Consider the following 13493-nt stretch of genomic DNA (forward strand, 5'->3'; position numbering starts at 1 on the left):
TAAAAGCAGTTTAGATAGTTCCTCAACACAATTAACTGTAATTATAGATTGTTAACAAATAGCCTGGGGTTTGCTAGGGTTGCTAATGACCTGCAACAATTATGGGTAGGGTGTGTGAAGTGAGCTCAAAGAACATACACTGCCATTCCTCTTCCCTTGAGAAGAGGGCTGCTAACCAGTGTAGGGTTTATAAAAGTACCCCTAAATAAAGTACCCCTAAATAAAACAACAACAACAAAAAAGCTATGCAGTCAGACAGCCAGCAGCAGGGAGGGGGCTATCCAGTGTTCTGCATTGAGTGCCACATGTATGATTATATGCCTCTGGGGCATAAGTCATGGGTGTGTCCTCGGTGCAAGGAGCTCCAGGGTCTCAGGGAACGCGTCCGCTCCCTTGAAGCCTTGGTGGCCGACCTGGAGAAGCGCAGGCAGCCAGAGGAGGACCATGGGGAGACTTCCAGGGACAATCAGGCTTCGTCCCAACCTCAGGCGTGCAGCTCTTCAGCTGCCCGGGTGGGAAGTCTCGGGACTGGAGGATGTCATCCTGGAGAGGAGGGAAACAATCCCCTAGGGGGGACCCCTTCCCCAGGGGATGGGCCCATATCCGAATGCACTTGGGATACTCCTCGGCGGGAGGGGGGTCGGGGGCTTCTTGTAGTGGGGGATTCGATTATTAGAAACATAGAGAGGGGGGTTTGCGACGGATGTGAGGACTGCATGGTGACTTGCCTGCCTGGTGCGAAGGTTGCGGACATCACTTCTCGTCTAGACAGGCTAGTAGACAGTGCTGGGGGAGAGGTAGCGGCTGTGGTGCATGTCGGCACCAACGACGTGGGCAAGTGTAGCTGGGAGGTCCTGGAGGCCAAATTTAGGCTTTTAGGCAGGAAGCAGAAAGCCAGGACCTCAAAGGTAGCGTTCTCTGAAGTGCTACCTGTTCCAAGCGCAGGGCCAGCTAGGCAGGCGGAGAGCAGGGGTCTCACTGCGTGGATGAGACGGTGGTGTAGGGAGGAGGGGTTTAGATTCGTTAGGCACTGGGGAACGTTTTGGGACAAGCGGGGCCTGTACAAGAGGGACGGGCTCCACTTGAACCAGAATGGAACCAGACTGCTGGTGCATAACATTAAAAAGGTGGCAAAGCAGCTTTTAAACTGATCCCTGGGGGAAGGCCGACAGGAGCCAAGGGGCATCCGGTTCGGGACTCCTCATCCCTATGGGATGAGGATGGGGAGGTTAGAGAACAACAAGACAAAGGCAGAGTAGGAGAAGAAATTGGGAAAGGTAGCGTGATGGGATGTGATAGACGGTTTGGCACACTGAGAGGATGCGGGGACAAAGGAGTGAATAAGCAGCCCACCCTAGGGCAATATCTGGTCACGATAAGGAAACCGGATTTCTTGACGTGCTAAATGACTGTGGCTTAGAGCAGCTAGTCACAGAGCCCACCAGAGGACAGGTGACTCTGGATTTAATATTGTGCGGTATTCAGGACCTGGTTAGAGATGTAAATGTTACTGAGCCATTGGGGAACAGTGATCATGCTGCGATCCGTTTTGACGTGCACGTTGGGGGAAGAATACCAGGCAAATCTCTAACAAAAACCCTTGACTTCCGACGGGCGGACTTCCCTCAAATGAGGAGGCTGGTTAGAAGGAGGTTGAAAGGGAGGGTAAAAAGAGTCCAATCTCTCCAGAGTGCATGGAGGCTGCTTAAAACAACAGTAATAGAGGCCCAGCAGAGGTGTATACCACAAAGAAAGAAGGGTTCCACTAAATCCAGGAGGGTGCCCGCATGGCTAACCAGCCAAGTTAGAGAGGCTGTGAAGGGCAAGGAAGCTTCCTTCCGTAAATGGAAGTCTTGCCCTAATGAAAAGAATAAAAAGGAACATAAACTGTGGCAAAAGAAATGTAAGAAGGTGATATGGGAGGCCAAAGTGAGACTATGAGGAACGCATGGCCAGCAACATTAAGGGGAATAATAAAAGCTTCTTCAAATATGTTAGAAGCAGGAAACCCGCCAGAGAAGCGGTTGGCCTTCTGTATGGTGAGGGAGGGAAAGGGGAGATAAAAGGAGACTTAGAGATGGCAGAGAAATTAAATGAGTTCTTTGCATCTGTCTTCACGGCAGAAGACCTCGGGCAGATACCGCTGCCCGAAGGGCCCCTCCTGACCAAAGAGTTAAGTCAGATAGAGGTTAAAAGAGAAGATGTTTCAGACCTCATTGATAAATTAAAGATCAATAAGTCACCGGGCCCTGATGGCATCCACCCAAGAGTTATTAAGGAATTGAAGAATGAAGTTGCTGATCTCTTGACTAAGGTATGCAACTTGTCCCTCAAAATGGCCACGGTGACAGAAAATTGGAGGATAGCAAATGTCACGCCTATTTTTAAAAAGGGAAAGAGGGGGGACCCGGGAAACTATAGGCCGGTCAGCCTAACATCCATACCGGGTAAGATGGTGGAATGCCTCATCAAAGATAGGATCTCAAAACACATAGATGAACAGGCCTTGCTGAGGGAGAGTCAGCATGGCTTCTGTAAGAGTAAGTCTTGCCTCATGAACCTTATAGAATTCTTTGATAAGGTCAACAGGCATGTGGATTTGGGAGAACCCGTGGACATTATATATCTGGACTTTCAGAAGGCGTTTGACACAGTTCCTCACCAAAGGCTACTGAAAAAACTCCACAGTCAGGGAATTAGAGGACAGGTCCTCTCATGGATTGAGAACTGGTTGGAGGCCAGGAAGCAGAGAGTGGGTGTCAATGGGCAATTTTCACAATGGAGAGAGGTGAAAAGCGGTGTGCCCCAAGGATCTGTCCTGGGACCGGTGCTTTTCAACCTCTTCATAAATGACCTGGAGACAGGCTTGAACAGTGAAGTGGCTAGGTTTGCAGACGACACCAAACTTTTCCGAGTGGTGAAGACCAGAAGTGATTGTGAGGAGCTCCAGAAGGATCTCTCCAGACTGGCAGAATGGGCAGCAAAATGGCAGATGCGCTTCAATGTCAGTAAGTGTAAAGTCATGCACATTGGGGCAAAAAATCAAAACTTCACATATAGGCTGATGGGTTCTGAGCTGTCTGTGACAGATCAGGAGAGAGATCTTGGGGTGGTGGTGGACAGGTAAATGAAAGTGTCGACCCAATGTGCGGCGGCAGTGAAGAAGGCCAATTCTATGCTTGGGATCATTAGGAAGGGTATTGAGAACAAAATGGCTAGTATTATAATGCCATTGTACAAATCTATGGTAAGGCCACACCTGGAGTATTGTGTCCAGTTCTGGTCGCCGCATCTCAAAAAAGACATAGTGGAAATGGAAAAGGTGCAAAAGAGAGCGACTAAGATGATTACGGGGCTGGGGCACCTTCCTTATGAGGAAAGGCTACGGCGTTTGGGCCTCTTCAGCCTAGAAAAGAGACGCCTGAGGGGGGACATGATTGAGACATACAAAATTATGCAGGGAACGGACAGAGTGGATAGGGAGATGCTCTTTACACTCTCACATAACACCAGAACCAGGGGACATCCACTAAAATTGAGTGTTGGGCGGGTTAGGACAGACAAAAGAAAATATTTCTTTACTCAGCGTGTGGTCGGTCTGTGGAACTCCTTGCCACAGGATGTGGTGCTGGCATCTAGCCTAGACGCCTTTAAAAGGGGATTGGACAAGTTTCTGGAGGAAAAATCCATTATGGGGTACAAGCCATGATGTGTATGCGCAACCTCCTGATTTTAGAAATGGGTTATGTCAGAATGCCAGATGCAAGGGAGGGCACCTGGATGAGATCTCTTGTTATCTGGTGTGCTCCCTGGGACATTTGGTGGGTCGCTGTGAGATACAGGAAGCTGAACTAGACGGGCCTATGGCCTGATCCAGTGGGGCTGTTCTTATGTTAACATAAAAACAGCCCTTCTGGATCAGGCCATAGGCTCCTCTAGTCCAGCTTCCTGTATCTCAGTGGCCCACCAAATGCCCCAGGGAGCATACAAGACAAGAGACCTGCATCCTGGTGCCCTCCCTTGCATCCGGCATTCTGATGTAGCCCTTTTTTAAAATCAGGAGGTTACACCATACATGTCATGGCTTGTAACCTGTGATGGACTTTGGAAATTTGTCCAATCCCCTTTTAAAAGCATCTAGGCTAGATGGCATCTAGGCCATCACCACATCCTGTGGCAAGGAGTTCCACAGACTAACTACACTGAGTAAAGAAATATTTTCTTTTGTCTGTCCTAACTCTCCCAACACTCAATTTTAGTGGATGCCCCCTGGTTCTGGTGTTGTGTGAGAGGGAAAAGAGCATCTCTCTACCCACTCTACCCTTCCCTTGCATAATTTTGTATGTCTCAATCATGTCCCCTCTCAGGCACCTTTGTTCCAGACTGAAGAGTCCCAAAAGCTGCAGTCTTTCCTCATAAGGAAGGGGCCCCAGCCCTGTAATTATTTTAGTCACTTTCTTTTGCACCTTTTCCATTTCCAAAATGTCCTGAGATGTGATGACCAGAACTAGACACAATACTCAAGGTGTGGCCTTACCATCGATTTGTACAATGACATTATAATATTAGCCATTTTATTTTCAATACCTTTTCTAATGACCCCAAGCATAGAATTGGCCTTCTTAACCGCTGCCACACATTGGGTTGACACTTTCATTGAGCTGTCAACCATCACCCCAAGATTCCTTTCCTGTTCTGTCTCAGACAGCTCATTAGCCTATATGTGAAGTTTGGATTTTTTGCCCCAATGTGTATTACTTTACACTTACTTACATTGATAAGATAAATGAAGTTATAAGAATGAATATACGAGTACTAACAGATTACCCAAGTCAAACTTAAAAGCTAAACATTTAAATAAACTAGAGGAAACCAATAAGAATTTTTGGAAAAGGTCGGCTGAAAAAGAAGATCACAGCTTAGCAACATTTTTCCTGAGTCACTCCATTTTAAGTGGACAGATTTTGCTGTGGTAGTTTGCTATGGAAACAGACTTACAGCAAAGTCTAGTCCATTAGTCTTATAGGAAGGACTAAATTCCAGATGGCTTTCACTGAAGTGTCAACAACACGCAGAGACACGTGCACAACTTTCCACCCATGGCAAATACCAGTCATAGGGAGAGGCATGATCAGAATGATGGGATAAAGAGTTTAAGCCATCTCTCCTCACTGTGCTTTGCATTGGAACCCGACAACTTACATTTGTTATTCAAATGAAGAAACCAAGCGTACATGTTGGCTCCAATCACACAGTTTTATTGTTTAGTTTAGCCCCAAAATTTCAATACACCTGAAATCTGGAGATTTACTTACTTTGGTACAACCACTAGCAATGTAATCAAGTATTCAGAATCAAGTACAAAGTCATCCTTCTTTACAATTTCAGCAAGACTTCTTGTTAGCAAACTCCCTCTGTGAAATAATAACAGTATATAGTGAGTATATAATTAAACATTTTTAATTTGGTCTAGCAATTAACATATGCAGGAAACAATATTCATTGCTGAAATGTACTTTGGGTTGGTAACACAACTGGTACAAATATATATTTTTAAAAACTGTATACTGCACCTTTCTCATATGATCAAACATAGCTAATATAATCATTATAACAAAAAAGCAATAATTATAATTAACAGCAACAAAAAAATAGGTATGAGAAAATATAAACCATCCATACCAGTCAGCACACAGCTGACTGATGGTCTGTCAAAATACTCAAGCCTTTGATGAGCATTGAAAATCTACCTGGGAGGGTGCCAATAGGATGCCTCAAAGGGAAGGAATACCAGAGCGTGGGCTACCACCAAGAAAAATGGTTTGTATTAAATCCTTGGGACCACACTGTATTGCAATGCTTTACAGCAGGGGTGTCCAAACATTTTGGCAGGAGGGCCACATCATCTCTCTGACACTGTGTCGGGGGCCGGGGAAGAAAAGAATTAATTTACATGTAAAATTTGAATAAATTCACATAAATGAATTTATTAGAGATGGAACTTATATGAATGAATGAAGGTCTTGTAGTAGCTCAAGGCCTATAAAAGGCCTTGCACAAAGCAAGGCCAGCCTTTCCTTCACTGCCACTGCTGCATCACAGATGTGAAACAGCAAGTAGTGGAGGGAGCCCTCGTCCCACAGCTCAGGTGAGAGATCGAAAGTTGTTCTCATGCTGAGAGCAGCTGCATTGGGCCAGCATGGGCTCCAGCAAGTCTCTGGAGGGCCAGAGGCTCATTGGCAACTGGGAGCCCCTGAGGGCCACAAGTGGCCCCCGGGTCGGGGTTTCAGCACCCCTGCTTTACAGGACGCAGGTATCTTGTGGTATGCTCCCTCAGGCATCTGGTGGGCCACTGTGTGATACAGGAAGATGGTTTAGATGGGACGTGATCCAGCAGGGCTCTTCCAATGTTCTTATTTATACACATCCACACTGGGTCAGAGAAGATTGGTTACATTTAATACATTTGACATGAAAGTGAAAACTTGTTTTTTATGAACAGTTTCATCTTTAGCTATACAACAAACCTCAAAAAAGAGACAGTTGTGTGTTTCTGGATAACAAATACATACAGTTAGCGATTATTCATGAAATTAAAGGAAGCATGTAAAGAATGTCATGTATAGCAGCCTAACTCCTGACAAGAGGAATGTTTTCTTTAGATTTGAATCTTATTAAAGATTCAAATGAACACAAATTACTTCTGGGTCTTTAACTACCCTCAGTGGCAGAGAGGAGTTGCCGTCAAGTGAAGCATGGGAGGGCCAGAGAGAGGCCAGACCAGGAAGGAATCCAGCTGGAAGGAGGAGTTCCATGAAAGACTAGAACTATTCAATTGTAAAAATCCCTACGGGGGTTTAGAACAGTCTGCCTATGTAAACCGCCTTGGATTAAAGTCTGAGGAGCAATCTGATGACCAAAGAAAGGCAGTATATAAATACCTGTATGAATAAATAAGTAATAGTAAAAAAATCATCAGAAATCTCCATCCAAGTGACTCGAGATCTCAAGTCTAGTTCCGTAACAAGATGGAAACTAATCCTAATGTTTCATTGTCAGCTTGGACAAATGTCTAGAGCCCACAACTTAAATGCATTTTTCTGGTTATGATACAGTAATATTATTTGGAGAACCAGAATATGTCAAGAGATCCTAACAGCAGGATCCTATACATATCCACTCAGAAGCTAGTTTCACTAAACTAAACAGCATTTTCTCCCAGGTAAGTGTGCCTAGTATTGCAGGCTTAGACTAACAATTTGAATGAAAAGGCAGGTTGTCATATGCTTCCCCAAAGGATTTCTATATGTATGCGATTATAACCTGGATCCAAAGAATCATGTACAGAAGAAAATGTACTAGTGCTATACCACGTGAACTCTTGTGCCTATTCTGGCAGGAGACTCTCTGCAGTGCAGTATCCTAATATATTGGGAGTTACTTTAAAGTACAAGAAGGTGGTGAATAAGGAAGGCACCACCCTCTTGGCACAGGCTGTAGCATATTAACCAGGGCTGTCCAAACTTTTTCGCAGGAAGGCCACATCATTTCTGACACTGTAGCAGGGGGTTGGGAATAAAATTTGAATTTACATAAATGAATATATTAGAGAAGGAACTTATATGAATGAATGAAGCTCTTGCAATAGCTCAAGACCTATAAAAGACCTTGCACAAAGCAAGGCAGGTGTTTCCTTCGCAGCTGCTACTGCATCACAGATGTCAAACAGCAAGCAGCCCTTGTCGCACAGCTCAAGTGAGAGGCTGAACAGTCACCTTCATTCTGAGAGCAGTTGCGTAGGGCCAGCACGGGTTCCAGCAAATCTCCGGAGGGCCAGAGGTGTTGGAGTTGATGCAACTCCGCCTGCTGTCCAGAAGGGGTCAAGCTATGGCCCAGTGACTCTGACCTTTCTACCTGTTCTCGCTGTGATCCTTGTGGCATGTGGCCCTAACTCTTTATCCTTCCCTTCTCCTCTGAACACTTCCTCTCTTGTCCTCTGACCACCGACCTGTTAAGATGCGCACACCAGAGCTCTGATGCGCAGGCCATCTTGAGCACAAGGCATGCAGGGCAAGGCAGCTCCAGGGCCTTGCTATCTCTAAGTGTTAGCTGAACCTCTGATCCTAATCAGATGCTGCAAATATACACTCAATGGAACTGTAAGTAAATAGCTTCTTTTTTGCAACTTTAACAAGCCATTGCTTCTTTTTGATTGATTAGCAGTCAGCCAGGTAAGGGAGGTTCTCTGGGGTGATACCCAAAGAGGGTTCCACTGCTTAAGCTACTCTGCTTCCCCCCAAAGAGGAAACTATTTTTAATTTCCTCCAACAAGTGGCTCATTGGAGACTGGGGGCTCCCTGTGGGCCGGACTGGGAGCCCCAAGGGCCGCAAGTGACCCCTAGCCTGGAGTTTGGGCCCCCCTATATAAACTGTAGCCAAAATAAACCACAAGGAGTGGAAAGTCTCAGTTTAGACATCTGTGTGACATCTGAACCAAACCCTTGGTATTCTATCCGCCCCTCTGAAGGAACAAGTGCACATACTTCCATCCAAAGCTAGGGTAACTCTCCATTTTAGGCTCTCACACAACATTTCAGAAACCAGAAGTCATACTGAAAGTATCACCCGAGAACAAAACTCAATAAATATAGCACACTTTTATAGCTGCATTACCCAACAGCAAGAAAACTCACGCGTTCTTTCGTTCCAAGTTCTGAAGGTTGCCTTTCAGGTTGTTGTATGCTGATGCCCTTGCCTTTAGGTCATTGTCAATCTGAGTCACTCCCTTTTAAGAAATTGAGAAACACAGTATCAAATGTTTCTCAGAAGCATTGAATTAGACTTGCCTTTCAAGCTTCAGTTATCTGTAAACAAAGAGTTAGCATAGCAAAAGGAGACAAAACACACAGAAGACTAATAGATCTGTATTGCTTATACAAGTTTTTAGGTGTAAACTAGGTCAAAACTACTTAAATTTGAGAAGCCTGTAATTTTAAAAACCTAAAACTTCTTTGTTTTAATTCCAATCCCTACAGGAAACTGTCTCTGAAGCAGTGAACAAGCACCCTCCTGTAGCTTAGACAGCACAGTTAAATGTAACTTACATTTTGCTATGAAGGTCACATCCAATGATGCGGCATCCAAGGTGCTTAAGGGCTTGTGCTAACTCAAGGGCTTGTGAACACACAGTGGAATTGACTATTTTCCTTCTGAACTCCTGTCATCACACACACTATTTTTCAAACTCCCCTAAGTTTTAAAAGCAGGTGGATGGGGTAGGAAGACTGTGGTTGAACTAAAAATTCCCTTCATCTGTACAATTATTTTGCCCACATTTTATTTAATTAAAATATTTATATTCCATTTCCAGTGCTCAAAGCAGTGTACAATAAAAATACAATAAAAACATTAAATAAAAGCAATTAAAACAATACTGGTGACAGATTCTGAATCTTGACTATAAAATGCCTCACGACTTGCAAATGGCATTTAGCTTGGTTTTAGCTCCTTCCCGATTTATTTTATTCAGTGTTCTTCCACAGTACAATGGCACCATTTATTAGCAATACTGAATTTGGACAGTTAGTCCACTGCTAAATACAGCTCAATCTCCTCCCAGGAAGCAGTGGAAGCCCTTCTGCAAGCAACACACAAGTGTGAAGGCATAACCACGCATACCTCCGCTGATTGGAAATAACTGTATTTAGCATTACATATTGCTTGGTTTCAGTGCAGCTGGCATTTTGCCAAAGCAATTGAGGTTTCTGAACAAGTTCCTCTCAGCTCAATTCTCTTCCTGTATCTTAAAGTAGTGTATGGTTCAGTTATAAATCATCTATGGGAAGACAAAATAAAGGGACACAGCATAATCGTCCCCTTAATATTTCCTGCTTCACTTATGAGAAGAGTTCCTAGACTTCAAGTTTGGGGGGGGGGGAACCACTTTTGAAGCACAATGCATTTTGGAAGGCCAAGATAAAAATGCATATTAAAAAGAAATATCAAAATTATTTTTTTTATGCCATGCCCTCTAGTTTCCCATAATTAAGGAATCACATGATTTTATATAATAAATAAATACATAAATGTTTGCATTGTATAAAGAGAAGAAAGCATACAATTAAAACATGCATTAAAGTCACATTTCATCTAGGTAGGTCAGGGCTGTGAGAACTGTCATTGCAAACTAAATATGAATACACGTATTTGAAATGTATCATGGGGGACTTTTCTATACAAAACAACCATAGAAAGTTCCTGCTGACGAAGGAAAAAGACCAAGAAAGGTGGAGAGATTGTGGAACTGAATTCCCTGGAAGATCAAGTTATTAACACATAAATGTTAACTAAAACATGTGTTTGTATTAACCTTTGATACAGAAGTACCTCCGCTTTCAAAAACAGGTACACTCAGTAGCAAAATATCTGTTAGAAAATGATTCAAGACATAATGACAATAATTCTAATAGCAAAAATCTAGGAATGAAATAAATCTTATCAATGGTGGTCTTAACTCTGCACTGCCACATATAATAGAAAAAGGAAGACAGACCTCAAGACACCAGCCTAAACCATTAATAATAAACAGAAAAACCCCCAAAAGTTGCCAGTCAAAACACTATGGAAAAAACCAAATGGAATCATACACAATTTCTAAACCTTGGTGCAGTGCTGAATTCACATCTTAATAGAACTGGGTATATACAGAGTATATACAATAGTATATAAAAATGTCCATTTTGTCAACGTTGGAATACAAGCTTCATGTTTCTTCATTAAAATGCGAACTCACCTTTGCAATTATTTCTGAAATATTCTTCAGAGACTGCTTGATTGGATACTTCGCCATATCCCATTGGAACCTTGTAATGTAGGTCACCAAATCAACTAAAATTTAGAAAAGGTGAATATTGGGTTTGGTTATGTAAGCAACAGTCTTTGCAAAGTCACTTGGGCCTGTGTCCTAGGCTTCTGCAGAGTACCTCTCCTTCCTGAAGGCTCTCCCCCACAGTAGTGCAGCACTCAGAAAGCTTCAGATACAAGCTTTGATGATTATAGCAACACACCAAGAAAAACTTATCTCCTCCTTCCCCAAAGAGCTTGTGGTAGTGTATGAAATTCTCCTCCATCAACCATGTCTTCATAACAACCCAGCATGAGATAGACTAGAATGGGCAGACATGTCCAACCTTACCAAGTAACGCTATGGTGTATTATTTAAGATTTTTTCCTACTACACAGACTTTTGTGCCTATACAGCACTTATAATTAGGGTGACCAGAAGCAAAAGAGGGCTTCTATACCTTGTACAGATGAAGAATCGTTGTCAGGTACTCTTTGTGATGTCATAGTGCTGTAGGGGTGGGAAAAGTTCCCTGACCAAATATAGCCTTTTAAAAAAGCTGTAGGAGCCCTGTCCTCTGAAGCAGTCATTCTCGGGCGTTTTAGACCTGGACTCACTTTTCATGATGACAATCTGTCCGGGACTCACCGGAAGTGATGTCATTAACCTGGAAGTGATGTTATCCCGGAAGTGACATCATCAAGCAGGAAGTGACATCACTGTGGCGTGAATGCCGGAAGTGATGTCATTAAGCAGGAAATAACATCACTGTGGTGCCAAATGCCGGAAGTGATGTCATTAAGCAGGAAGTGACATTACTTCCAGGTTCTCACCTAGGAACTCAAACTTCAAATGACAAGAGAAAAAATTCCAACACAGAAGCTTTTCCCAATTCTCTGTCCATGCTACCAAGCATTCCACCTGTAAAATCCAATATACTTCTTGTAATGAGGTGTATGTGAAGGGCGTGCTTGCTTCCGGTTAGAGTTGAGCATGGCATTGATATACTTATTTTGAATATGGCCATCAGTATTCATTGCATCTTGCAGACTAACTAACCTGAAGTCTCCTACAGATCCAGCAAAACCAGACTTGTCTGCACACCTATAACACGGGAGTCTTCCATCTCACCTAGCCCCCAGATCAGCCACATGCTCAGTCCACTCACCCCAGTTCCCCCCACCCCATCTCTCCTAACCCCCAGATCAGCCACATGCTCAGTCCACTCACCCCAGTTCCCCCACCCCTCTCTCTCCTGGGTGTCTCAGTGCATTTGTTTCTGTATTTGCTGCACATCAATACTATCACCAAGTGAATCCTTCATAGCAGGAAGATTCTTTTCTGGGCCCTGAATCCTCCCTCCCAAACTTTGTGCAAGAATCTTTTCAAAAGAGCCCATCCAAAGCGGGGGGGGGGGCATCTTCAGACTCCCACCTGAAATTCAAGAGACAGGCTCTGCTCTGCCAGTACAGCCACACTCACTGGAGAAATGGAACAGGTGCTGCCTCGCTCTTTTGCGCCTGCTCAGGCCACTCTTTTAAACCCACAGGAGAGAAGCTTCTCTCTTTCTGCAGGACTGATGCAGGCTTGGAAAATGGCAGCGCCCACTGCCAGATTCCAAGATGGCGCCGCCCAGCTCATTTTGCCAATATCCAAGATGGCACCGCCCAATTCATTTTGCCAGTTTCCAAAATGGCGTAGCCCACCTTTTCACAACCCACCCAAAATCGGGTCACAACCCACCAAGTGGGCCGCGACCCACTGTTTGAGAAACTCTGCTCTAAAGAATCCAACGATCATGAATTATTCTCAAACCGTGGGAATACGTCACAAGCGGCAACTAGAGATCAAATATAACTTGGATGTGTGTGTGAGGTTCCTCAGCCACTGGCTCAGGCTGAAAGATGCCCTTTCCTTTTTGCATTCACAATACCACCATACTGGTCTCAGGGTCATTCTTCTCTGTCCACCTAGGAAGGATCTTGCTGCCCATCCTGGAGAGCCTTTCCCCACTGACTCAATTTGGCTTCGAGAGAACATTATACAGAATCCAATTTCTCCTCCTCGCCACAGGACAGCCTCCTTGGGTTACCTCTCCCATCAGGCATTAGAGACAGAGCCTTAGCCTTGCAACCAGCTGCTATTTCCTCATCACTGGCACCAACTTAATCTTTATACTGGAGCTTGCCTTATGGGCATGCCCCACCCCCTTACCTGCCCAAAACCTGCATCCCTAGAGCTTTGCTGCCACTGTAACCAGGGAACCTACTTTGGAAGAAACAAGTAGTAACAGAAGCTTACTGCAGCTCCCCAGTGGCTGTAGTGTTAGGTGTGGGGTTTGTGGCTGATTTGTTAGTAGTAAACTACATGGTTGTCCAAGTGACCCTGGCAAGGGGCTCAATGGCTGTGCATGGGGGGTGGCAGCAGCAGATATTTCAAGGGGGCTTGTTGGGAGAAAGGCAAGAGGTGGCGGTACTGCTCCCAGACACTGAGACAACCTACTACTACTTTTGATATATTTGATGATTTTGGGAACAGTACCCCTTTTGGGTTTACCCAATTCTGCAGGTACAACTTTAGAACAGCAGTGTCTATCTCAAGTTATATGTACTGGTGGTTCATGAAAGCCTCTCTTTTTGAGAGGAATGTG

General features: G+C 44.3%; 1 protein-coding gene across 1 annotated transcript in view; it reads right to left on the minus strand.

Moving 5' to 3' along the window:
• Window positions 1–13493, minus strand: part of ATP6V1C1 (ATPase H+ transporting V1 subunit C1) — a 35045-nt gene that overhangs the window by 9260 nt on the left and 12292 nt on the right. The window contains exons 5-7 of the mRNA XM_066623870.1: window positions 10793–10887; window positions 8694–8785; window positions 5316–5414 (exon numbers count right to left, since the gene is read on the minus strand). Coding sequence (XP_066479967.1) covers window positions 5316–5414; window positions 8694–8785; window positions 10793–10887 — 286 coding nt within the window. The remainder of the gene's footprint in view (window positions 1–5315; window positions 5415–8693; window positions 8786–10792; window positions 10888–13493) is intronic.

Source organism: Tiliqua scincoides, chromosome 4 (assembly GCF_035046505.1).
Source record: "Tiliqua scincoides isolate rTilSci1 chromosome 4, rTilSci1.hap2, whole genome shotgun sequence".
NCBI lineage: Eukaryota > Metazoa > Chordata > Lepidosauria > Squamata > Scincidae > Tiliqua > Tiliqua scincoides.